Here is a 27,375-nt window from a genome sequence, read left to right on the forward strand (position 1 = left end):
AGTACAAGAGTATGTCCTTTTTTAAATAAGGAGACCAAAACTGCACACCATATTCTAGGTGCGGTCTCACCAAGGCCTTGTACAGCTGCAGTTGAATGGCCTACTCCTCCTACTTCTTATGCTCTTTCTGTGATCCATTGTTCTTACATCTATGCTCAATTACCCAACCGCTCATTATCTCAGAGGAGAGAACATCTTCCCAGGAAAATATGAAACGTAATCAGAAGCTAACCTCAGCCCGTCCAGCAAAGCTACTTTTAACCCCTGCTAAGCTAATCTTTAAATCAAAGTTCCTGGTTTTCCCAGCTCCAGGATGATCTTCACTCATCTCTTGGGTATTTCTGTTACTGTGATTACATACCATTTCTGCTTATTTTACACATATTTTTAACTATATTGGTTACTTTTTAACCCTCAATTCTTCTGGAATTTCAGTTGCTGCTATATACTAATGAATCCGAACCAGAATGTATCTGAACCTACTTTGTGTAGGCTGAAATCACCTGTAATATATGCCATACTGGAACACAAAACACTCTTTTTNAAAAAATATAAGATTTGTTCCACACCGTTCAACGATATCATTTAAATCTTGGGTTAATTTTGCAATATTTCCTCACAGATTTCATAATTAACAAATCTGGAAATCCGTGATGTGACCTGCAGAAACAAATATCTAACTCCCTCCCTTCCCAGCCAATTTCCTAGTTAAGAAATCTATTAAAATTTAAATTGGAAAATTTAAATTGTTTCTTTCCGTGCTCCATCGTACCAAAGTTGCTATTTCCTACTAATGCAATGACTAGTCTTGAAGTCCTATTGTTTGTTTCTCATGGCAAGAGGAATAAAGTAATTGTTTGCAATTGTCTATAGTAATAATAATAGTAATCCATACATTTGATGTAGCAATTTTCAAATTAGGACATTCTTGTGAAGTGTAATGACTGTGTATTTATAGACAAATGTGGCAGCCAATTTGCATACTGTGTATGGTCTGTGTGTTGTGAAGTCAGGACCCCATCGGCCCTATTATCAGCTGTTTTCGATATTTCAATACCATTTTTGACCACCATTTGGACTCTGTTGTGGAGACCATTTGCTTGAACACTGAGGTTACAGTATAGCTCAAGCAACAACAACAAAAACAATTTGCATTAATATAGTGCCCTCCAAGCTGGGCGGCATCTCGGAGTGCTTAACAATGGTGGAGTCCAAGACCGAGCCAGGGGGAGGGGGAGGGGGGGAGGTGACCATAGACACGGTCGAAAAGGAAGGTCTTCAGGCGCGACCTGAAGATGGGGAAGGAGGAACGAGGCAAAGGGATTGAGGGAGGGAGTTCCAAAGTTTCGGGGGTTAGTGGCTGAAGGCACGGATGCTGATGATGGAGCCAAGGATTCGGGGGATGCAGAGGAGGCCGGACCCAGTAGAGTGGAGCTGGCGGGTACTGCTGTGGGGAGAGAGGAGGTTAGAGAGATAAGGCGCTGCCAAGGAATGAAGGAATTTAAACACTAGAGTGAGGATCTTGAAGTTGATTCGCTCTGTGACACGGAGTCAGTGGAGTTTGGCAAAGACTGGGGTAATCGGGATAAGAAGTTTGGTGCAGGTGAAAATGCGAGCGGCGGAGTTTTGAATGAGCTGAATTTTGTGAATAGTGGAGGAGGGGAGACCAGTGAGGAGGGCATTAGAGTAATCCAGCCGAGAGGTGACAAAGGTATGGAAAAGGGTTTCGGCAGGTTTTGGGGTGAGGTATTGTCGGATTCGGGCAATGTGGCGGAGGTGGAAGAAACCGGTGATGGTCAGGGACTGGATGTGGGGGAGGAAGGATAACTGGGGATCAAACCTGATGCTTAAGTTACGCACGGGTTCAGAGATTTTTAAGGACAGGTCGGGTAGGTTGAGGAGGTCGGAACCATGAGACAGAAGATGTCAACAGGAGCCAAAGAGTATGGCTTCCGTCTTGTTGATGTTTAACTGCAGGAAATTTGCGCTCATCCAGTTCTTGATGTCTGACAGACAAGCTGACAGAACATCAGGGAACTGGGGGTTGCAACTGGAGGTGGAAAAGTAGTCATCCACATACATGTGGAAGTGAACCCCATGTCTATGGATGACATCACCGAGAGGGAGCATATAGATGAGGAAGAGAAGGGGGCCAAAGATGTATCCTTGGGGTACACTGCAAGTGACCGGATGGAAGCCCGAAGAAAAGCCATTTGCAGAAATGTAGCGCTGGCGGTTTGTAGGACTTGAACCAGGTGAGTGCGGTCCCACTGAGGTGGATGATGGAGGAAAGGCGGTGGAGGAGGATGGCACAATCGACTGTGTCGAATGCGGCGGAGCGGTCCAGGAGGACAAGGAGGCAGAGGGAGCCCTGGTCACAGATAGAGAGGATATCGTTTGTGACTTTCACGAGCACTCTCTCTGTACTGTGGCCAGGATGGAAACTGGACTGGAGTAGTTCGAGTAAGGTGTGGAGGGAGAGGTGTGCGCAAAGCTGGTCAGCAACAACGCATTCCAGAGCTTTGGCAAGGAAGGGCAGGTTTGAGATAGGGCACTAGTGGCCGAGGTTAGAGTGATCGAGGGTAGGTTTTTTAAGGAGGTGGGTGATGACGTGGTCTTGAGGGTGAGTGGGACTGATCCTGAGGTGAGCGACTGGTTAATAGTGTCTGCCAGCAGTGGGCAGAGGAGGGGGAGCTGAGTGATCAGCAGTTGGGTGGGGAGGGGGTCGAGGCAGCAGGTGGTAGGTTTCATTGTGGTGATAGTGGATATAGGGAGGAAGGAGAGATGGGGACAAATGAATGTAGGATGGGGCCATGGTAAGAGCTGAGGGCGGGGTGGGTTAGGGAGACCGAAAAGGAGTGGTGGTAGGTGGCAAGGGACAGAACAACAACAACAAAATTACATTTTGTTGTTGTTGTTGTTTGCGCCTTTCACGTCGGGAGGACATCCCAAAGCGCTGAACAGTCAGGTGTTGGGGCCCGAGCATGGGGGAGGGGTAGTGTAGGGGTGAGGGAAGGCAGAGAGGTGGGAGGGAGACCAAAGGCACGGTCGAAGAGAAGGGTCTTGAGACCGGCCTTGAAGGAGGCAAGGGAGGAAGCGAGGTGAAGGGACCGTGGGATGGAGTTCCAGAGTGTGGGGGCAGAGAGGCTGAAAGCCCGGCCACCGATAGTAGGGCAGGTTGGGCGGGAGACATGGAGTAGGCCGGAGCCCGAAGAACGGAGGGAGTGGGCAGGTTGGAAGGGATCAGCAGGTCAGAGAGGTAGGAGGGGGCAAGGCCATGGATGGCCTTGAAGGTGAGGACGAGATCTTGAACTCGATCCTCTGGGGGATGGGGAGTCAGTGGAGTCGGGCGAGGGTGGGAGTGATGAGGTCACGGAGCCTGGTGCGTGAGAGTACATGAGCTGCAGAGTTTTGGATGATCTGCAGCTTGTGAAGGGAAGAGTTGGGAAGGCCGATGAGGAGGGAGTTCTTGTAATCGAGCCTTGATGTGACGAATGTGTGGGTGAGGGTTTCGGAGCCTGAGGGGTGAGGCAGTGGCGGAGTCTGGCAATGTTGCGGAGGTGGTGGTAGACAGTGTCAGTCATGGCGCGGATGTGGGGAGAAAGGACAGTTCAGGGTCAAACAAGATACTCAGGTTCCTGACTGGGTTAGTGAGGTTGAGTGTGCAGCCGTGGAGGATGCTGTCAGCGCCTGAGGTGCGAAAGCGCTGGCGCAAGACAATCAGGAGGGCCTCGGTCTCGCTGATGTTGAATTGGAGAAAGTTGGCTCTCATCCAGGACTTGATGTCGGACAGGCAGTCGGTCTGGATGCCAGTTGTCCTGGAGTTCAGGGTGGAGGCAGAGAGATAGAGTTGGGTGTCGTCCGCATACATGTGGAAATTTATCCCGTCTGCGGATGATGTCACCAAGTGGGAGCAGAAGGATGAAGCTGCCAGGCGGATGTTGTCAATTTTAGAGGTAAGGAAGTCCATGACCTTTTGGCACTTGGCGTTAGATGTGATGATTGAGGGAGCTTGAGGGGCCGCACGGAGGAGGTGGTGGGTGGCGGAGAATAGGATTTTGGAATTATTGTTGTCCTCCAGTATGATGTTTGAGTAGGGCGCAGTTTTTGCTTTCGACAGGGAGTGGCGGTAGTTGTGAAGGTCTTCAAGTCACAGTTGGTGGTGAACCATGAGGCTGGGTTTTTGCCACATGAGCTTGAGCAACCGGGTTTGGGATTTTAGGGAGCGGAGATGGCTGTTGTACCAGGGGGATCAGATGGGTTTGGAGATGGTCCTGGATTTCAGTGGGACGAGGGAGTTGAAAGTGGAGGAGAGGTGATTATGGGGCAGCTTGATGGCTGCTTCAAGGTCGCTGCGAGTGGAAGGCCAGAGGTGTAGGAGATCTGAGGATGAGAAGGCCTTTGTGAGGATCTCGGTGGGAAGCCTTTTCCATGGGCAGAAAAGTATGGTTAAGGTCTTGATGGGGGGGAGAGGGATGCGAGAGGAGAAGGAGATGAGGAAGTGGTCCATAAGTACATGCACATCCATTGCTCATGAATCAAGTGATTCGGGAATGTTCAAAGTAATGATGTCTATTCTGAATTCCAAGTTCAACAAACCAATGCCAAATATCTGATTGGCAATGATTGCATGAAGCCAGAGATGAGTGTGAGTCTCACTACACAGAATTTACCATGCTTATGACAAAGAATGAATGATTAGTAACCATTGCTTTTACCCTGTCTTGCGCAGCTCATACCTCTGGGCTGTAAAATCCTCAGCATCTCGAATGATCAGCATGGAATGATCCCACAAAGCCTCTTGGATGTTCTTTCGAAATGGAAGCCAGAAGATGCTAAGGATCCACGTTGCGATATTCCAAGAGTGTTGTACACCATCCCAAATGGTTGCAATCCGACCGGAGCCTCCATGACTGAGAGAAGGAAAAGGGAGATCTATCAGGTACGGTAGAACCAACATTTCCTGATGAATGAGGTGAAAATTGCAGCCGGTGATTTATTCATTGTCGCTGGTCATATTGGTTTCAGATTACAGTATAACAATAATAATCCTTGTTTTTTACATAGCGCCTTTTAGCTTGCAAGGACATCTCAAAATGCTTTGCAGGATTCACTGTAAAGTGTAATGAACTGTGATTTGTAGGCCAATGCGGCAGTCAATTTGCACACAGCAATGTCATGAATGTCACACAAACAGTCATGAAGTGAGTGACATAGTTTTATTTGGTGGAATTATTGGCCAGGACTTTATTTCAGAGCATACTTTATTTTTTTGCAGATTGCCAGAAAGTATGATTTATTGATAATAGAAGACGATCCCTACTACTTTCTTCAGTTTGAACAGGTAAGCACTCAAACCAGCTTGGTCGCAGGAACAAAGAGCTCACATTTTCAACTTAATGGTCCTAGTAGTTTTTCTATGTTTGTGTTTCTGTTGGAAATAGTAGACTCCCACCACATATCATCTACGTCAACAGCAACATGTATTTATATAGTTCCTTTCAAATTGGGACGACGTTCCAAAGCTCTGGATAGTTAAGGGTTTGATTCGTGCTGTGGGCTGGAGTCAAGAATGTTGGTGGGGTTGGGGGTAGGGGCATGGCCAGGAGGATGCGCAAAAATGGGGTTGAAGAGGCAGGTCTTGAAGGAGGTAAGGAAGGGGGCAAGGTGGAGGGGTTCCGGGATGGTGGTGCAGAGGGTGGGGACAGAAAGGCTAAAGGTCCGACCGCCGATGGTAGAGGGGCAGTACAGGGGGACGTGGAGCAGGCCAGTACTTACTGAGCGGAGGGAGAGGACAGGTTGGTAGGGTTTTAGGAGGTTACAGAGGTGGGGTGGAGCAAGACCGTGGAGGGCTTTAAAGGTGAGTAGATCTGTATGTTCGTACTGTACGTTTGAAACATTGGCTGCATAGGAGGCATTAGAAGAATTAGATTTGAGGTTTTTTTTCTAACCCTTCACTGTGAAGGAACTGAATCAATATCCAAAAGCTATTTACTTTGTGTCACTTCAACTGCTGGTTGATAACGATGGGGGTGGGAAAAAACACTGACCTGGAAAGCGCTGGCATCATCTGGACCTTGTCGCAGGACAAAACATCCCACGAAGGCAAACTGAGTTTTCTGATGGAAACTCCAGAGACCTCAGCTCTGAGGGAGGGAGGTTCGGGTCAGAGCAAAGTGCTTCCATTATTTTTTAAACAGAAAATCCAATTTTGCTTTAGAATAAAGCGCAAAGAATAAAATGAAAACACACATTTAATCCTAACCTGTTGTAAACTTTTTTTTTAAAAGGAAAAAGCAATATTAATGGTGGAACTTGGGTTTAGACCTTAATTGGTGACATTATTAAAATATGCACAGAATGATTTTTCTGTGATTAATGGCCATTCGTGTGTTTTCATCTACAGCCTTGGGCTCCATCATTCCTATCTATGGATGTTGATGGCAGAGTCATGAGGTCAGACTCCTTCTCAAAGATCTTGTCTTCAGGGTAAGAGAACGTAGCTATTATGTGAGTTACTTTCCTTTCTGCAGTTTGTAGGAATAGACTCTTGTCTGTAAGAGTGGGCAAGGGCATCATGTTTAAAATCTGAAAAGAAATCTCAATCCAATGTTACTTAATTATCACAAAAAAAATTCAGCAGGTTCAAATCAATATTAAACCAGATCAATGGGAAGAGTAGTAACAAAGTTCAGGAGAACGGAAAGTTCTGGTTGCAAAAAGGCTATTCAGGCCCTCAAAACTGGCTTGCTATATGACGGAGAACAATATAAATTTACACCACAGAAGCACATTGTGGGTGTGCTGGCTCTTTTAAAAAACAATCCTTTCAATCCCATTTACCTGCTCTTTCCCCAAACCCCATTAGTTGACTCCTTTTTAGGTATTTATCTAGTTCCTTTATGAAAGTTAATATGAATAACTGCCTCATTCCTGTGGAGTCCTGTTACGTATTGGTTAGATCACTTGCCTTGCAAATGTGCGGATCTGGGTTTGATTCCTGGCAGGCTGAAATTTTTGTTTTCTTACTCGTCTGTTTACCTAGCAGTAAGTAGGAACCCAGTTAGTCAATTGACGGATCGCTTTTCCGGGGGTAATGATCATTTAAAAAAAAAATAATAATAATTTGGTCACTTCAATCCACAACTGTTTGTGGGACACTGCTGTGTGCAATTGGCTGCTGTTTTTCATGCACAAAATATACACTCACTATACTTTACAGTATATCCTGTGAAGTTCTTTGAGATGACTTGACGTGAAGGGCACTACATCGAATGTGAGAATTATTATTAGTATTATTCCCAAAGGGAACAAGGTCAGTACGCAGGCTGCAGCTGTTTTCCAGTACTTCGTATGAGTGGTCAGTTTTTCATGTGTAACTGAGAGGGCAGCAGCATAACCACTTGGAGATGTGCAGCTCAGCTGAATCTCTGACATTATCTGACACACAAACATACACACTTCCCAGGAGCACTGAATGAACAGTGATCAAGAGCCAGCCTCAGTTAAAGCAAAATGTGCTGCAGTGTTGCATTTAACACCAAAAGTCATTTGATAAAGTATCTCACAAAAGACTCCTTCACAAACTGAGACAACTTATGTTATCAAGGACAAGACATTGGGATGGATTCAGAATTGACTGAATGGAAGGAAGCAGAGAGCTTTGCTAGGTCAAAATAGGGAGTGGTATTTAAGTAGGATGTCTCAAGGGTCTGTACTGGTTCCCTTCCTGTTATATATTAATAACCTAGATTTGCAGACCCAGTGAAACATAGGTAAATTAGCAGCTGACACCAAGTTGGGGGGATGGGGACTGTGAAATCAGAAGAGGCAGCAAAGGTCCTACAAAGAGAACTTGATAAGGTATACACATGGACTGATAACTAGAAAGTTAAGTTTATTACTGATATTGCAAGGTACTACATATAGGATCCAAGAATATGAAACACAAGTGCTTCCTGGACGGGATTGAAGGTGCCAACGGGGAAGCTGAAAGAGATCCAGGGATGTTACTTGACTCGAGGCTCACTGTATCAAAACAATGTGATGCAGCAATAAACAAGCCAAACAGGATGTTGGGCTATATTGCTAAATCAATTGAGGTTAGATCCTCATAAATCAGTCAGGCTGCACAGTGCTCTGGTCAAACCACACCTTGAAAACTGTATTCAGTTCTGGTTACCCTGATATAAGGGAGATGCCCAGGACCTAGAGGCAGTGAAGAGGTGAGCAACAAGGATGTTCGAGCTAGCCTATGAGCAACATTAAGACAAGCTAGGGCTCTTTAGTCTTGAGAGCCGACGATTCAGAGGGGACACCATGCAGGAGTATAAAATTTTAAATGGGATTAAAAAAGTAAAGTCAGATCAGTGCTTTAGGGCAGTAGAACAAGGGCAATTTAAGGAAGTTTCAGAAAGGATAGATACCAGGAAGTTTTTCTTTGCCCAGAGAGTAATCGAGGCCACTGCTGATGACATCGGCAGGACTTGGAAGGACAGATAAGTCACTGGGGGCAGGGAATCATCCCACTCCACAAGAACAACAACTTGCATTTATATAGTGCCCTCCATGCCGGATGGCATCTCAGAACATTTAACAGCACTTAACGGAGCCCAAGGTCGAGCCAGAGGGAGAAGGGAGGTGACCATAGATGCGGTTGAAGAGGAAAGTCTTCAGGCATGATCTGAAGATGGGGAAGGAGGGGGCGAGGTGAAGGGATTGAGTGAGGGGGTTCCAATGTTTTGGCGGGTAGGCCGCCGATGGTGTAGCGGAGGATTCAGGGGATGCGGAAGAGGCAGGATCCAGTAGAGCGGAGGCAGCGGGTACTGCTGTTGGGAGAGAGGAGGTTAGACAGATAGGGGAGTGCCAAGGAATGGAGGGATTTAAACACTAGAGTGAGGATCTTGAAGTCAATCCGCTCCGTGACGGAACCAATGGAGTTGGCAAGGACTGGAGCAATCAGGGTATGAAGTCTGGTGCGGGTGAGAAATCGGGCGGCAGAGCTTTGAATGAGCTGAATTTTGTGAATAGTGGAGGAGGAGAGACCAGCGAGGAGGGCATTAGAGTAATCCAGCCGAGAGGTGACAAGGGTTTCAGCAGCTTTTGGGGTGGGGTATTGTCGGATACGGCCAATGTGGCAGAGGTGGAGGAAAGCGGTGCTGGTCAGGGACTGGATGTGGGGGAGGAAGGATAACTGAAGATCGACCCTGACATCTAAGTTGCACACGGGTTCGATGAGTTGTAGAACAGGTCAGGTAGGTTGAGGAGGTCAGAACCGTGGGACAGAAGACGTCAGCGAGAACTAAAGAGTATGGCTTCCATCTTGTTGATGTTTAATTGCAGGAAATTTGCACATCCAGCTCTTGATGTCTGACAGACAAGCTGACAGAACATCAGGGGACTGGGGGTTGCAACTGGAGGTGGAGAAGTAGAGTTGAGTGTCATCTGCATACATGTGGAAGTGAACCCCATGTCTATGGATGACATCACCGAGAGGGAGCATATAGATGAGGAAGAGGAAGGGCCAAGTATGGATCTTTGGGGTACACCGCAAGTGACCGAGTGGAAGCGCGAAGAAAAGCCATTTGCAGAAATGTAGTGTTGGCGGTTTGTAAGGTAGGACTCAAACCAAGCGAGTGCGGTCCCACTGAGTTGGATGATGGAGGACATACGGTGGAGGAGGATGGCGTGATCGACTGTGTCGAACATGGCGAGAGGTCCACTCAGCGCCTGTTAATCTTAACCCTGCAAGCCAAAGCCAAATGGGTAGGATAGTCCTAGTATGACAAGCAGCAGGAAACATTTTTAAGTAACGGTATCAAGGGATATGGAGCAAAAGTGGGTAATTGTAGTTGGGGTACAGATCAGCCATGTTCTTATAGAATGGTGGAACAGGCTTGAGGTCCTGAATGGCCTTTTCCTTTTCCTATGTTCCAGACAGTGATGACTGGAATGTGTTGCTAGGAAAGGTGGTAGAGGCCAGGACACCAGATTCATTCAAAAAGCAGATTGTGCAGTGATGGATCTTAGCTTTTAGGTAGAATGTGGAATTTAAATAATAATCTATAACAGCTTTCATTNAAAAAAATCATTTGATCCGGGGATTGGGGGTTCCGGAAAGATGAAGTCCGATGGGCCGAAGGGCCTTCTTCATCCAAACCAATGTTGTATCTTGTTCTGTACTTGTTTCTCCAACAGGTTGAGGCTAGGTTTCCTGACGGGTCCCAAACCACTTATTGACAGAATCATTCTACATATTCAATCCTCAACACTGCACACCAGTACCTTCACACAGGTGAGTGAGTGAATTTACTCTGATTCACACCATAATATACATCGATATTCAACCACAGTCAAAGTATTGTAATTTGCATTATAATAATAATAATCCTCAAGTTTGATATAGTACTTTCACATGAGAACATTTAAAAGCTTTTCCCAGGTATTTTGCCCACAAAATGCATACACTTGCATGTGCTTTGAGACATCTCAACGATGTGAAGAGGAAGAGGTCCTTCCACTTGATATATTAATACAAGAATTGCTATATACATTGTAAAGAGTAGTGACTGTATTTTATGGGCGAATGCAGCAACAACAACAACAAAATTACATTTATAGAGCGCCTTTCACGTCGGAGGACGTCCCAAAGCGCTAAACAGTCAGGTGTTGGGGCCCGAGCATGGGGGAGGGGTGGTGTAGGGGTGAGGGAAGGCAGGGAGGTGGGAAGGAGACCAAAGGCACGGTCGAAGAGAAGGGTCTTGAGACCGGCCTTGAAGGAGACAAGGGAAGAAGCGAGGTGAAAGGACCGTGGGATGGAGTTCCAGAGTGTGGGGGCAGAGAGGCTATAAACCTGGCCACCATGGATGGCCTTAAAGATGAAGACGAGATCTTGAACTTGATCCTCTGGGGGATGGGGAGCCAGTGGATTCGGACGAGGGTGAAAGTGATGGGGTCACAGAGCCTGATGCGTGAAAGTACATGAGCTGCAGAGTTTTGGATGATCTGCAGCTTGTGAAGGGAAGAGTTGGGAAGGCCGATGAGGAGGGAGTTCCCGTAATCGAGCCTTGATGTGGTGCGTGGGTTAGGGTTTCGGAGCCTGAGGGGTGAGGCAGTGGCGGAGTCTGGCAATATTGTGAAGGTGGTGGTAGGCAGTGCTGGTCATGGCGCGGATGTGGGGGAGAAAGGACAGTTCAGGGTCAAACAAGATACCCAGGTTCCTGACTGGGTTAGTGAGGTTGAGTGTACAGCTGTGAAGGCTGATGGTGCCAGCGCCTGAGGTGCGGAGGCACTGGCGCAAGACAATCAGGAGGGCCTCGGTCTCGCTGATGTTGAATTGGAGAAAGTTGGCCCTTGTCCAGGACTTGATGTCGGACAGGCAGTCGGTCAGGACGCCAGTAGTCCTGCAGTTCAGGGTGGAAGCAGAGAGATAGAGTTGGGTGTCATCCGCATACATGTGGAAATTTACCCCATGTCTGCAGATGATGTCACCAAGGGGGAGCATGTAGAGGGTGAAGAGGAGGGGACCGAGGACAGAGCCCTGAGGAACACCGCACGAGACAGTGTGGGGGCTGGAGGGGAAGCCGTTTGCTGCGAAGAAGTGGAGGCGGTGTGAAAGGTAGGACCTGAACCAGTCAAGGACAGAACCTTGAGGGTTAAGGTGGGAGAAGAGGCGGTGGAGGAGGATTGAGTGGTCCACAGTGTCAAAGGCAGCGGAGAGTTGGAGGAGGCAGAGGGAGCCCTGGCCACACATGGTCAGGATGTCGTTTGTGACCTTGACCAGAGCTGTGGGCAGCACGGAAACCCGATTGGAGGCGTTCATGGTGTCGGCGAGTAGTGGGGCAAGGAGATGGAGCTGGGATTTAAAGAGAGGGGTAGGGATGGGGTCGAGGGAGCAGGTCGTGGATTTCATGGAGGTTACCGTGTTGAAGACAGAGGAGGGGGTGATAGGTTCAAAGCTGTGGAAGGACGGATGGGTAATTGTATCGGGTGGGGGTAGGCAGGGTTTGGAAGTTGAAAGAGCAGTGGCAGCTGAGCGGATTCCCTTGAGGATGTCCAACATTTTCTCGCAGTGAGAGTCAGAGGAAAGTATCTGCGAGGCATGTCGGGGAGGGCAGAGGATCCGGTTAGTGGTGAAGAACAGGAGACTGGGATTGCCTTTCACCTCCAGGATTAACCTGGAATAGAAGGCTGATTTGGCTGAGGTGAGAGCCCCTGCCTCTACCTAACGCCAGCCCCGATCCCTGGGACCCCGGCCCCCGCTCTGGCTAACGCTGGTCCCGATCCCTGGGAGACCAGCCCTGTGACTCCCTGCCACTGTCTGACTTACCTTCCCGAGTCCCACTCAGTTTACCTGGGTTTTCGAGGTCCTACCGCTCGCTGGCCCGCGACTCAGCCAATTTGTCCATCCTTCAGTAGAGTGTCAGGCAGAGGGTTTGAAAGGCAGTTTCAAGCTAGACGTCTGGAGATATTTCATTGCACACAGGAGGAACAGGCTGCCAGAAATGGTGGTAGAGGCTAGGCCAATTAATTCATTTAAGAAATAGCTTGATGGGAAAATGAAATCTGTCTGAGATCCTAACCTGTGTGAAGCGTGTTGTATAAGTGCAAGTTGTTGTTGTATTCCTAGTTCCTTACCTTAGCTCTTGTTTGGTCTTGCTCTTTGCTATGAATGTTTCTCCTGCCCCAAGGTTGCCAGTTCTTAATAACCACCGACAGGTTGGAATAGACAAACCCTGGAATGGGAACATTGCAAGCCAAACATCAGGAACATGTAATCTGGCCAAATAAATGATCAAATGACTTTAAACAATTAATTTAATTAACAATAGATAATTCAATAATTGATAACCATGAATAATTGATGTCGACTTGCATAATCCTTGCCTATTCCTCTGATTAATTTTTTTTTCTGATGTATGAAATTGATTTGTGCCTAAGAGCTGGGAAAATAAATGCTAATTAAGAGTAAGTATATTAATCCCCATTGGGATGAAGTCAGTAGAAGGTAGAATTAAATATTTAAGCAGCCAAATAACATAAATATTCTATTTCTGCAAAACAAAATCAGTAGGTCCAGTCACATTCCACTGTAAATGATCTCTTGATTTCTATACAGTCATGTGGATTCCTTTAACTGTAATTGGCTGTCGCGTTTCCCCCACAAATATACGGTAATTCACTTTACAGAATATTCTGTGAAGCGCTTTGAGGCATCTAGAAGACATGAAAAGCACTATATCAATTGCATTTGATATAGCGCTTTTCACGTCGGGAGGACGTCCCAAAGCGCTTCACGGAACACACTGTAAAGTGAATTGACTGTATATCTGTGGGCAAACACGGCAGCCAATTGCGCACAGCAATGTCCCACAAACAGTCGTAGGTTGAAAATGACCAATTTATTATTGTTTTTGTTTTTTGGAGGGATTATTATTAGACTCTGTGTGGAGTAAGGAAACTTGCCCAAGGTTTCGCCCTCTGCCTGGAATTGAACTCAGGTCTCTCACTTGCAAAGCGAGTGCTCTAACCACTGAGCTACAGAACTCCACAATTATTATTGTTGACTACTCAGTCTACTTTTATATAGTGCCATCCACGTTGGAGAATATGGTAATAATCCTTGCATTTAATATAGCACGCCTTTGGGCCAAAGAGTCGTCTTCACCCGCACCGATCTTGTGAATGGTTTACACTTGTATACTGGTTACCACTTGTGTTACGCTACAGCATTTACCACTGTTATGTGCAGTCCTGTAGCTCAGTGGTTAGAGCATTCGCCTCACAAGCAAGAGACCTGGGTTTGATTCCTGGTAGGACAAAATATTAGGCAAATTTCCTTATCCACACGCCTCTGTTTACCTGGTAAACATAACATCATCACCATCCATGGATGCACACTCCACCTTACTAAGCCAGTCCGGAACCTTGGGGTCTTGTTTGACCCTCAACTATCCTTTCTACCCCACATCTGCGCCATGACCTCCTCTGCCTTCCCCCACTTCCGCAACGTCGGCCGGCTCCAACACTGTCTCACACCACAGGCCACTGAAACCCTCGTACATGCCTTCATTACATCGAGGCTCGACTATGCAAACTCACTGTTTGTCGGCCTCCCCAACTCCTCCTTCCACAAACAGCAGATCATCTAGAACTCTGCAGCACGTGTCCTCTCCCACACTAGACTCCGTGACCCTTTCACCCCCATCCTCGCCTTACTCCACTGGCTTGCTCGCCCCACTATCACACAGAGGATACAGTTCAAGATCCTGGTCTTCACCTTCAAAGCCTTCCGTGGTCTTGCTCCCCCCCACCTCACCAACCTCCTAACCCCGTAACACCCTGTTCACTCCCTCCGCTCAGCGGGCTCCAGCCTGCTTCACGTCCCCTGCCTTGCTCGCCCCACTATCAGCGGGCGGCCTTCCGCCATTTTGCACCCACCCTCTGGAACTCCATCCCGCAGTCCCTCTGTCTCGCCCCACCCCTCACACCGACCCTCAGCTCGGGTCCGTAACTCTGTCTGTCCAGCGCCTTGGGATGTCCTCCCAATGTGAAAGCCACTCTACAAATGAAATTTTGTTGTTGTTGTAAGTAGGAACCTGGTTGTTAGTTGATTGGCGGATTGCTTTTCCAGGAGTAATTCCTTCAAAAAAAATTGGTCACTCAATCCACGACTGTTTGTGGGACACTGCTATGCACAATTGGCTGCCACATTTCGCCCACAAAATATAGAGTCAATTCACTTTACAGTATATTCCATGCAGCGCTTTGAGATGTCTCAAAGATGTGATAAGGGGCTACGTCAAACGCAAGGATTATTATTATTTCCACAGAAGCACGATAACACATTTATGGTTAACATGTGTTCCATTGCAGCTCTTGGTAATGCAACTACTTCAACAATGGGGCAAGAGTGGCTTTCTGGAGCATGTTGACAGGTAAAGTTTCCAAACATTTAACACTAATGCTAGCTGAGTCTCTGGACACGGACATGAAGGGTGCTATACAAGTGTAATTTGTTGTTGTTGCCTGGCTATATCCCCGTGTACATATTGAAATGTTGGTGGGATGGGGGGACCCAGATGGAGATTTTTGCTTTCCATTTTCTTTAATATACATTTTTTAACCCTTCTCAATGAATTAACCATGATCACGTTGGTTCGTATTCAGGCTCACGTGCTCATGTAGACTCAGCTAACATTAGTGTTAAAAACATATAGTGTTTATTTTTGTTAACTTGTTTGGTTATTATTAGGCCAAGAATTGTGCATACTGAATTGTTTTTTGCCTTGTTATGATTTTCTAGAAAGTTACTTTTCCAGAAAGTTATTAATAAAAGTTATTTTGTAGAAAATTTTGTAGAGACCGCTTCTCAGCGGTCTCCTGCTCTATCTATTTAACTTTATGGAATGTCAGCAACAATTTATATCTGTACGTAGTAGTTAGTGACTTTTGTTTCCTTAGGTTAGTTAGTCAGGTATTGCTAGTATATAAATGTCATCCCTCTTCAGTAGTGTACATTGCTGTGCGCAATTAGCTGCCGCGTTCGCCCACAAATATACAGTCAATTCACTTTACAGTATATTCTGTGAAGCGCTTTGGGACGTCCTCCCGACGTGAAAAGCGCTATATCAAATGCAAGGATATAGCATTATATATATATAATAATAATATTATTATTATTATTACATGCGGACAGGCTTGGCAGTGGCACCCTCTGCAGCCAAGTGCATCACATAGAGGAGTATCTCAATGAAGAAAAGAATTAGAACAATAAATAAATTCCCAATTCTTTTATTTCCTTATTTTTTTTCTTGTCATCGATTTGGCAGGACTCCCATGTTCAATACTGTGTCCTCGCAATACTGTGCTCTGCAAACCTTGCAGAAACTTAACTGAGCAGCAAAGTTCTAAAGATCTGGACATTTTGGATGAATAGCATTGATGAGTCTATGTAATTACGTGTTCAGAGTTAAATTAACTGGACATTCAGAGGCCCAGATTCCCACCTAGTCTAATCCTGTAAAACCACTGTGCTGTAACTAAGCTTGCAATACTAATGTGCTCTTGTCTTTCGGATGAGACATGAAATTGAAGTGCTGTCTGCCTTTTCAGGTCAAGGTTAAAGATCCCATTGTGCTATTAAAAATGATAAAGGAGTTTCTCCTGGTGTCCTGGCCAACAAATCCTTCAAATAAAATTGCTCACTCACTCTATGATTTGTGCAACACTGCTGTACAAAACTGTCTGCCATGTTTTGCCCACAAAATACACAATTCACTGTACAGTATATCCTGTGAAGTGCTTTGAGACATCTTGATAATGTGATAAGGCGCTATATCAAATGCAAGGATTATTATCATTGGCTCGGTGTTTGTTGTCAAAAATCATGCAGCAGTCATGGTAAATTTAGTGAATTTCATGGGTTTACGGGGAAATGTTGGGAGAAGTCACAGGTATGGAAATTCAGCTCTACCTCTTCATACCTCCCAACATTTCCAGTGTCTAAACCGGGATACGAAGAAACCTGCCCTGTGAGTGTAGGAAGCGGCTGCACTGTGTGCAGGTATTTAACCCTGACAAAGCAATATGTTTTTCTTTTATTTTTATATTTAAAAAAAAACTGCTGGTGCACTAATCCTGTCAACAAGTGAACCAAATCCAGCCGGAGGGGGAGGGAATCACTGAAGGCACCACTCAAACCTAACAAAACTCACCCGCCGCATCCCCCTCTCCAAGGGCCGGCATGCCCTGTGCTCCACACAAAGCACGTACACACACCCTCCCCCAGTGGCCTCACAAAATCACAAGGCTTCATTTGGGAAACATTGGTCTAGACTCAAGTGGAAAGATGTGCAGTTTCAGCTTGGCTCTTGCTTTCAATGGCTGTACGTTCGAGCCACATGTCGGGACTTCAGCAATGCTGAATTACATTTGTTTTTATTTTTACCACAGAGTGATAGACTTTTACAGCAAGCAGAGGGAAGCCATGCTGAGCGCTGCTGAAAAATGGCTGAAAGGTGAGTCACACCGTCAGATTCAAAAGCCAAGCAGGTACAGCAGTGCATTTGGCACAACAGGAAAGCCCAGAGTTAAATGCGAGCATGATAGCGAGTTGGTACCCAAGGGAGATGACAAAAATAATTCCAAACAGGAGTTTTCTTTCTCATAGGAAGATTCCAAATTCTTTTAAAAACTTATTCACTCCTGTTTGTGCCCAAATAGACTGCTTCAGCTACTACACCCCTAATCTCTGGAACTATGCCTTAATCCCTCTACCTCGCCCCCCCTCACTATCTTTAAATTCCTCCTTAACACCTACCTCTTCAACCGTGCCTTTGGTCAGCCCTCTCTGCCCCTTCTCCCTTGCTCAGTATCAAACCCCACAATTGTGCAGCGCTCCAAGACGCTATACAAATGCAAGTTGGTGTTGTAATTCTTCAAGGGCCACATTCCCTTTCCAGCTTTCAAACTGGTTTGCTATATTGTGCACAATTATGCCAATATTTTCGCACCTTTTCATCTCTGGATATATAATTGCATAAACCTACACTGTCACAGCTTAGCTCAGTATTTGTAGAGTTCTATGAATAAATTTAAATTTAAGTGCAGAAGTGCATAGTTTCTGTCTCTGAGAGTGCAATCTGCATATGTTTGGGGAAATGCTCTGCTTGATTGAATATACTGCATATATCTTACTGCTCTCAACTGGACTGCAGTTTTTATTCCAGTCAGACCTTTGCAGTGTTGAACGTGATAATTAATGGTCCAAAATGCATATAACAATGTCTCGTCCTGTAAGCAGCAAAAATGCCCATCCTTGCCTATTTTTTGACCAATGTGCAAACCTATCACCTTCGTCCTTCAGAATATCCAAACCAGCCATAGATCCACACAAACGCAACTTGTAGTTATATAGTACCCTGACACGGGGTAGCATCCACATAGGGATGTTACTTTGGTCATCTGGTATGGAGTGTGTTCTCCACATCAGACAAACAGAAACTGTCCATATGTGGGGGAAGTTTCACCAGAATAAACAAAGTGCTGAAGCTGAATGTTGCACGCCAGGAGTTTTCTTTGCAGTTACCCCAGAGAACTGTTTGCTGTCAGCTCCTTTCAATTTCATCGACTGAAGAGTGGAACTGCGTAAAAATAGACTAATTTTCTTCTTTAACTTCAATCATTTTCACCCCTTTCCTGCAAAGGCAATGTTTATTCAAATCACACACCTGTAAATATGTTGAAAGTGATTTTCAATATCTCTGCTCTTTCGTCCACCAATTCATATTTTTCATCTAGATCTAGCTGAATGGCATGTTCCTTCTGCTGGCATGTTCATCTGGTTGAGGCTAAAGGGGGTTCCGGACACGTACCAACTAATTATGGAGAAAGCCATGGAAAAGGAGGTAACAGTTTAGTGAATAGCAAAGGGGAAACTGTTTTGCTTCCTTCTTTCTCACAACACCCAGTTTGATCCTTCCTCTTTCACCGCGCCTTTAGTCTTCTTCCCGCCCCCAAATCCATCCCCCAGCTGGAGTGCAAACCCTCGACTGTCCAACCCCTTGGGATGTTCTCCTGATGTAAAATGCACTACATAAATGCAATTTGTTGTTGTTTTTGATCTAGAGAATGCAATACAACACAATTTATTTATTGTCTTTCACATCAGGAGGATGTCTCAAAACCCTTTACACAGCTGGCTGGGCCCCAGGAGGTAGAGGGAAGAAGATATATAATTCAGTAATTAATTAATTAATAATAATCCTTACATCCGAGGGTGGTTGTTGACAGTAGGTGGTTGCTGAACAGAGGTGGTTGTTTTAAGAGGTTTGACCGTAATTGAATATCAAGAGGTATAGTAAGCCATCTGAATCTTTTCCTTCTATGCAGGTGATGTTTGTTCCCGGACGAGCCTTCATGGTTGACAGTTCAGCACCGAGCGCATACATCCGAGCTTCCTTTTCCATTTCTACTCCTGAGGAAATGGATGAGGTAAATTCCTCTCCAATCTGACGCATGATCTAACAGAAAAGTAACAGATTTGCAGGTCTTATGGAGGGAGCTTGTTCAACCCGTTCATCTAAGGTTGGAACTAGCTGCTGAGCTACGAAATGAGAAGCTACAAGCAGAAGCTGCCATTGTTCATAATGGAGAAGATCAACCATGATCAAGATCCTAAAGCCTGTAGATAGACAAAAACTGAACCTATTCGGCATCTCCTGAGACTACAAATTGTTCCCTGTTCTATGGAGGTGATGCACTAAAGGAGGTTTTCCTTACCACCATTGTTCCAAAAGCTAAATTGGACATGTTCAAACCAAAACAAGTGAATAGGCTAAAAAATGTGGTTGAATGCCATTGAATCCATTGTGAATCACTGCATTTTTCACCTATGTTTGTGTATAGTAAAGTCCTGTTATAAGATGATAGTTGGGGTCCAAAAATTCCCAACCAGCCCTATCATGAGGTTCAATCACCAGTCAGCACTTCCGCGTTCACTGAACAAGCTCCATCATGTCTGCTCCTTCACCTTCAAAATGCCAGCCAGTCATCAAGTTTCTGCCAACATCACTTCCTGTGACCTGGTGACCGAGAACTCGATTATTTTGCCTTCCTACTTGCCAGCTGGTGTTTTGATGCAGCCAATGTGCGCTTTGGATTTTTGAGGGGGAAAGTAAATATTGGGATCCGCACTAATCACACTACAAATAACTCCAGGTAGCCGGACTAATGGGGAGAAAATCTGTTCTGGCTAGTCTGAATTTCTGGTGAAGTGTAATCACAATGCCGCTAATACAAAAATTGCAAAAGTGGAATCGGAAATGCCGGTAATGCATTTAGGGCACACTAGGAGAGTTGGGCCAGAGGGAGTATACACACAGCACGTGGAAAATTGTGGCCCACGGAAATTTAAATAAAATCTTTTTTGGTTTGGCTACGGTCAAATTCCAGATACCCGGAGGTTAATTATATAAGCAAACCTGTATTGTATCTACTGTATGTTGCACAAGTTCATCCAAAGTTAAATGCTTATTTAACATTTCTTATTTAAACTGTTTTTCTTTTTCTCTCCAGGGTTTACAACGGTTGGCGATGCTCATCAAAGAAGTTTTGTAGAACTGCTTGTATGGAAGTTTTCACAAGTCCACATCCATCATGGCCGGGACACGATGGCCCAAATGCCCTCCTCCTGTGCTGAAAGTTTCTATTTCTGAAAAAATTTTTACTTCAGTATAACTGAAATCGTGCACAGCTGTTTATATTTTTCTTTGAGTGATGTGTCAAACCACAGGGGAGAAATTTCACCTGGATCTAAGATTTACTTGCTTTTGGAACATGCAGAATTTTAACAATTTGTTGAATTCAATCACAACTTTGAAGCCTGTTTTCTGCAGTTGTTAAAAAGAAATTTACACAAAACTCTTAATTAATCCCTGCATTTGATTTAGCACCTTCTGTCACATTCCTGAAATATCTCAAAGCACTACACAGGATTCTGCTATAAAGTGTAGTGATTGTGTATTTTAGGTTTTAAAGTGAAGATGGCATATAAGAATCTGCAAAATTCTACACACCCCAAATGCCAAGAAAATAGAGTAAATAATAATCCTTACAACAACTTGCATTTATATAGTCCCTCTCACTCAGGATAGTGTCCCAGACCGCTTGATGCATCCAGTAAGCTAGATACATAAATGTCAAATTATGTTTGACCTTTATGTATGAAATACAGTGCTTTTTACATTGGAAGAATACCTCAAAGCGCTCACAAGATATACTGTAAAAGTGTAATGACTGTAGAAATCTAGACCCAGGGGGTATTTCTCCCCCTGTAACTTTATCTGTTTCCTTCTAAGAAATGTGCCAACGATGCAATGATTTCCAAAAAAAAGGAAATTTATCTTGCAATAAATCTGCAGCAGAGATATCAAAGAAATCAAAACAACATTTTGTTTTAATTTTCTACAAAAATGTTTTTTAAGCGTCTCTAAAAACTTGCTTTAAAAATGTAACTCTTGGCATTGTGAAATATCTGTGAAATAATAGTAATAATCCTTGCATTTGATATTGCTGTGGAGTCCTGTAGCTCAGTAGTTAGAGCACTTGCCTCACAAGCGAGAGACCTGGTTTGATTCCCAGCAGGACGAAATGTTGGGAAAGTTTCCTTACTCCATATGCCTCTGTTTACCTAGTAATTAAGTAGGAACCCAGTTATTAATTGATTGGTGGATCGCTTTTCCGCGGGTAATAATTCCTTCAAAAAAAAATTGGTCACTTCATTCCATGACTGTTTGTGGGACACTGCTGTGTGCAATTGACTGCTGTGTTTTGCCCAGAAAATATTCAGTTAATTCACTTAACAGTATATTTTCTGAAGCGCTTTGAGACGTCTCGAAGACATGATAAGGTGCTATATTAAATGCAAGGATTATTATTATAGCGCCTTATCACGTCGCTGAGACGTCTCAAAGCACTTCACAGAATATACTGTAAAGTGTAGTGATCGAACATTTTATGGATAAAGTAAAATTGACCACTCACTCTTGTCCAAGTGACCATGGTTCACATGCAAGACTCTACAATAAGTGTTGATAGGTTGTTCAAATGCAGAGGGTGTCAATCACAAACTATCAGTAAGCTGCTGAAGAAGAAACAGGATCCCTCGCTGTTTTTTTCCCTTTCCTGACCCTTGGCCTATTACCCTCCCAATGCAGTTTTGACTGAAACCAGCCAACTCAGCACAGACCAGGATATATCTCTCAGAATTAAATTCTCAGATTTTTAACACTGATCTTGGGGGGAGTGGTCTAATCTAACCCCAGAGTTAAACCCTCTGGTTAAACCAGGCAAAAATTTAACTCGATTATGTTTGACAATTATGTTTGAAAATACCTTATGGGGCACAAATTTAGAATGACATGTCTTTAGATTATTTCATTCATAATAAGTAATAAAAATATCAGTACTTCATTGTTTACCTCCAACACAGTGCATAACAACAACTTGCATTTATACAGCATTCCTCAGGCAGGGTAGCACCTCAGAGCACTTAAAAGAAATAAACTGAAGGGAAGCATGCCCAAAGGTGAGTACATATGCTGTTATAGCACCTTATCACCTTATCAGATGTCTCAAAATGCTTCACAGATTATACTGTACAGTGTATTTTGTGGGGGGAAGTGTTGGAGTGTGCTGCGTTGTTGGAGATGCCATCCTTCGGATGAAAATTTAAACCAAAGTGCCTATGCCTGTCCAAGTGGACATTAAGTATCCCATAGCACTATTTTCTTCTGGAGTTCCTCCCAAGTGTCCTGGCCAACAATCCCCCAGGTAAAATTGTTCATTCACTTGTGGAGTTCTGTAGCTCAGTGGTAAGAGTGCTCATCTTGCAAGCGAGAGACCTGGATTCTATTCCTGGCATGGAGAAATGTTGAGCAAGTTAATAATAATAATCATCCTTGCATTTGATATAGTGCTTTTCTCGTCTTCTAGACGTCTCAAAGCACTTCACAGAATATACTGTAAAGTGAATTGACTATTTGTGGGTGAAACGTGGCAGCCAATTGCGCACAGCAGTGTCCCACAAACAGTCGTGGATTGAAGTGACCAATTTATTATTGTGTTTTTTCTTGAGGGATTATTATCGGGCGTGTGGAGTAAGAAAACTTGCCCAAGGTTTCATCCTGCCGGGAATCGAACCCAGGTCTCTCGCTTGCGAGACGAGCGCTCTAACCACTAAGCTAGAGGACTCCTCAAATGGGGGAGGCTTTTTCTCCATAGTCTCCAATTGTGGTTTGCCACCGATTTTGTTAGTTCCCACAGGACTCCCAACGAGTGAGTTTCCTTACTCCACACGCCTCTGTTTACCTAGTAGTAAGTAGGAACCCGGTTGTTAGTCGAGTGGCGGATCGCTTTTCCTGGGATAATAATCCTTCAAAAAAAATAATAATTCGGTCACTCAATCCACGACTGTTTGTGGAACACTGCTGTGCGCAATTGGTCCACAAATATACTGTCAATTCACTTCACAGTACAACGCTTTACGTGAAAAGTGCTATATCAAATGCACGGATTATTATTATGGCTGTTTATGGGACATTGCTGTGCACAAATTGACACGTTTCACCCACAAAATACACAGTCACTCCACTTTACAATAAAATCCTGTGAATCGTGTTGAGACATCTCAACTACATGATAAGAAGCTATATCAATTACAAGGATTATTATTATTTTAGTAATAGTGAAAGACGCATATTAAAAGGACAATGTGATCTGTTAAAAATAGAATATCTCAGGTTACCAAAATTGCTCTGAATCAATTTTTCACTTGCTTTTGTGTGAGGTTTCTTTGAAGCAAATAGACTTAAAGTGAAACCAGTCATTATAGGTGGTTAGTAGATGTGCAGATTTATTGACATTTGCTGGTGCAGCAATCGGAACTTTCACTTCACAATCAATAAAGTACAATTTATTTCCTGATGTTTCCAGGCTCATTGTCTTTGAAATCACCTCTGATTTGGTTAAGCAACATGATACAACTCTGATAAAGGCAAGCAGCAGTGTGGAAATAGCAGCAAGATTCCTTGCCTTACAAAGCTACACTACACAGAAGCTGATTGACAGTGAATGAGAATGATTATTTGATATGAATTATTATCAAGTATCAGGAATATGCACATTGGCTGGTCCAATGTCCAGTAGGACATTTAATAGTCTTCTCTGAAGTAGTTGTGGTGATTGGGCATCAAGATTTCCTTTGGCAGTAACAACTGGGAGGAATGGGTCTGGTATCCCAGATCTTTCATCCTTGCCATGAATATTTTTGTCAATAAAATTCAGTGTATTCAATTTCTTTGGGGAGGGGTGGGGCAAAAAGCCTTGTGTCTTTAGGTGTAAGGGTTTAAGAACCTTGTCGGAAACACGGCCGTAGTTTGGAATGTTAAAATCTGGTGGGACAAGTATTGTCCGGGAAGAAAGGGTATCGGGTCCCAATCCTTCACTAAAGATTGCTTTCAAGAACACAACTGCATTTTCTGATCAATAGATGAAGTGTTCCTTAGGTATCCTCAGCAGGGCACCTCTGATGGTTTGATGGATACAATCGCAGCTTGTGGATCAGATGCTCTGTGCTGACTTTGTTGGTTTTAGCTGGGGCTGCATTTTTTTTATTTGGAGTGAGGTTAGGCCCTGCTTAAACTGAATTGTGTTCCACAAGAAACGAGAGTTGTCCCCACAGGCATCCCCTCTGCCCCCTTCCCCCCAACCCAAAAAAATCTTTAGGCCCCAAATTGTCAAAGAACAATTCGGACCTGGTACCTGTCTACGTGACCATCCAAGCAAGTCAGGCAACAGGATTACCTCTCCGGCAGAGTAAGCCCAGCCTGAGCCTAGTTGACCAGGTGCTCAAGTCAGCTCTGCTTTCCAGTATTTCCGCTTTCTCCATATGAGGGCAGATCAAACTCCTCAGATCAGAGGTACTGCAATACTGATCCTAACCAACAGATGGCTGATAGCATAACAGTTGCCAGGAACTCAATTTTTCGCATTACGGCCCATTTATGGGTGAGATTCGGTCAAGCCGGTAAATCACAACCGAATCTCAATAGGAGAACTTTTTTGGCAGGTACCAACCAAAGGAGTAACCGATAAGAACATATCCTACGCTTGATCTTAGCCAACTGTCAATGCTCACCATCAAGACTAACACATGAATTGCTGTACGCAATTTGGCTGCAGCATTTTGCCCAAAAATATATAATCAACTCATTTTACAATATATTCTGTGAAGCGCTTTGAGACATCTCAATGATGTGATAAGACGGTATATCAAATGCAAGGATTACTATTATAATGAACAAATTGACTACTTGGGTGGGGGACTGGAGGACAACCTGCACATGGAACCTAAGAGGTTCCCAGCTGGTCGCAAGTTAAGATGTGTCCTTGAAACCAATCGAGACACTACCGTGTGAAAGGCGCTATATAAATACAGGTTGTTATATTTGTCGCTGTTACCATTAAATGAAGTCTTAAACTTAAGGACTCAAGGTTTTTCGGGACCCCGATTCTGTGCGGAATGTTATCCTTATAGATGCAATGTTTTCTGTACAAATTTCTTGCATGTGATGTTTGTGCTCTGTTCCAACTCAGCTTGCGGTACATCTGAAAGCCTTGGAGTAATGCAAAGAATCTGCAAACAGTCTCCTTCATATTAGAGGAATGCATAAATGCTGTCTTGTGTTGACATCATCTGTGGGGCACTTATTATGAGATTAATCTTGTGACCCACCTCCCTTCCTTGCCCTCCCCACTGCCACAATGGCCCCAGTGACATAGTCCAAGTGTCAAACATCATGGAAGTATGACTGGCAAACATCTTAAAGGGGAACTTTATACGAGGTATATAATATTTTAAATGGGATTGAGAAAGTAAAGCCAGAACAACACTTTGATATACAAATTTACAACGGGAGGACGACCCAAGGCCCTGGACAGGTGAAGGTTTACACCAGATACACCAGCCACAGAACCAGAGGGCAACGTTTCAGGGATTCATGGATATAATAATAATTTGGTCGCTCAATTTAGTCATGACTGTTTGTGGGACACTGCTGTGCACAATTGACTGCCGCGATTAGTCCGCAAGTATACAGTCAATTCACTTTACAGTATATTCTGTGAAGCGCTTTGAGATGTCTCAAAGACGTGAAAAGCGCAATATCAAATGCAAGGATTATTATTATATTACTATTGTAAATTGCACCAGGAGCAATTGCAGCACCTCGACTACACCGTCAGTTGATGTCAGCTCTGGATTATCTTGGATTTGAACCTGTGACCTTCTCGGCTGTATGGCCTTGTGCTGCATCAGGCAGTGCCATCTTTAAAGATTAGAATAATACATTTGTATTGTTGGGCACAGCTGGCAGCCTGATAAGATGGCACCACTAACCACATCCCATCGTTTTACAATCTGCTGTACCTAAAGATTGTGAGAAACAGGAGCAACATAACTGTAGCATCAGTAGCCAGCTCCACGACTGCATTGGTTCAACCATTTGAGCAATGTCAAGCTGAATGTTCACACACAGCACTGATCGACTGGGTCTTCTCCAGGGATTGATGTCCCAAGAATCAAGATGCCTTAAAACCATTGTGACTTAATTTGGAAGCAAGCTCTCTGCAATTCTTCATACACAACAGAGTTGGTTAATTTTGCCCACAAAATATACCATGAATTCACTTTCCAGCATATTCTGTGAAGCACTTTGAGATGTCTCAATGGCATGATAACAACAACAACTTGCATTTACATAGCAGCCCTCACACGGAGCAGCGTCCCAAGGAGCTGGATCAAATGCAAGGATTATTATGACTATTGAGAAGTTTGAACTTTTCTTGCTTTTCAGCAAAGAAAGGAATGGAATGATCGATTGAACCATAAATGACACAAAGTGAACAACAACTGTCAAACAGTGCTGACTCAGTAACTGAGGAAATAAATCAACTCATGACTCAGGTTGTAAAACATCCCGGCTGCAATAAGTCAGCTGCTTGTTCTTCAGTGTTGATGTACCTAGATTTATACGACAAACAGAAGAAATTACAGCTGTCTAGATTTACTTGATTTATGTAACATTTCAGAGCATCTAGAATTTGGAAAACTCAACAACAACAGCTAAAACCCTTCACATAGGGTAATATCTCGAAGCGCTGTACAAAGGAGTGGGATGGTGAGCAAGGGAGAGGTGGCAAATCTTGAAGCTGCTTTGTGTAAGTTTCTTTTAAGGCCTACAGAAAATCCACGACATATGAAAAGATATAGACTACCATTAAATTATATCCAACTTAGATACAAAACTGGTGGAGTATCACAAACAATATGCAAATTACACTGAGAGACTGAACGGAAGGCTTTACACATAGCCAATGCTATTCCTGACTTTGACATGAATGGGTAAAGAGTTAAACATTTATAGGTCTCCAGCCTCTTGCAGGTCTCTGATGAGCTGCTGTACTGAGTTTTATACAACTTTCAAGTTTCTGTAAATCAAAATGAAAATATATTTTACAGGAAGTAATAATTTGGTAAAATGCAGTGAAAGGAAAACAGTATTTCCCTTCTTAATTTATGCTGTCATAGTTCCTTATTTATATTATTTGTAACTTCTCCAACTCGAGACCAATCCACCGTCATAGATTTAAGATGAAAGCACCACTTAACTTTCACAGAGAAATGCAAATTAATTCTATTTTTGAAAGAATTTGATTAATGATTTCCCATTTCACTCACTTATTATGTGAACTTCTGCTTAGATCAGAACACCAAGTAATCTGTTACATCAGAGATAAATATCTATAAAGTGACAA

General features: G+C 44.1%; 1 protein-coding gene across 2 annotated transcripts in view; it reads left to right on the forward strand.

The window, feature by feature from the left end:
- Positions 1 to 21,089, forward strand: part of aadat (aminoadipate aminotransferase) — a 51,615-nt gene extending 30,526 nt beyond the window's left edge. For both annotated transcript variants that reach the window (XM_042342753.1, XM_042342751.1), the window contains exons 6-14: positions 4,733 to 4,942; positions 5,279 to 5,344; positions 6,407 to 6,489; positions 10,198 to 10,294; positions 14,875 to 14,936; positions 16,954 to 17,018; positions 18,301 to 18,407; positions 18,892 to 18,993; positions 20,077 to 21,089. In XM_042342753.1, coding sequence (XP_042198687.1) covers positions 4,733 to 4,942; positions 5,279 to 5,344; positions 6,407 to 6,489; positions 10,198 to 10,294; positions 14,875 to 14,936; positions 16,954 to 17,018; positions 18,301 to 18,407; positions 18,892 to 18,993; positions 20,077 to 20,118 — 834 coding nt within the window. In that variant the 3' untranslated portion in view covers positions 20,119 to 21,089. The remainder of the gene's footprint in view (positions 1 to 4,732; positions 4,943 to 5,278; positions 5,345 to 6,406; positions 6,490 to 10,197; positions 10,295 to 14,874; positions 14,937 to 16,953; positions 17,019 to 18,300; positions 18,408 to 18,891; positions 18,994 to 20,076) is intronic.
- The last annotated feature ends 6,286 nt before the right edge of the window (positions 21,090 to 27,375 follow it).

The sequence above is a fragment of the Callorhinchus milii genome, unplaced genomic scaffold (assembly GCF_018977255.1).
Source record: "Callorhinchus milii isolate IMCB2004 unplaced genomic scaffold, IMCB_Cmil_1.0 Scaffold1, whole genome shotgun sequence".
In the NCBI taxonomy this organism is placed as follows: Eukaryota; Metazoa; Chordata; class Chondrichthyes; order Chimaeriformes; family Callorhinchidae; genus Callorhinchus; species Callorhinchus milii.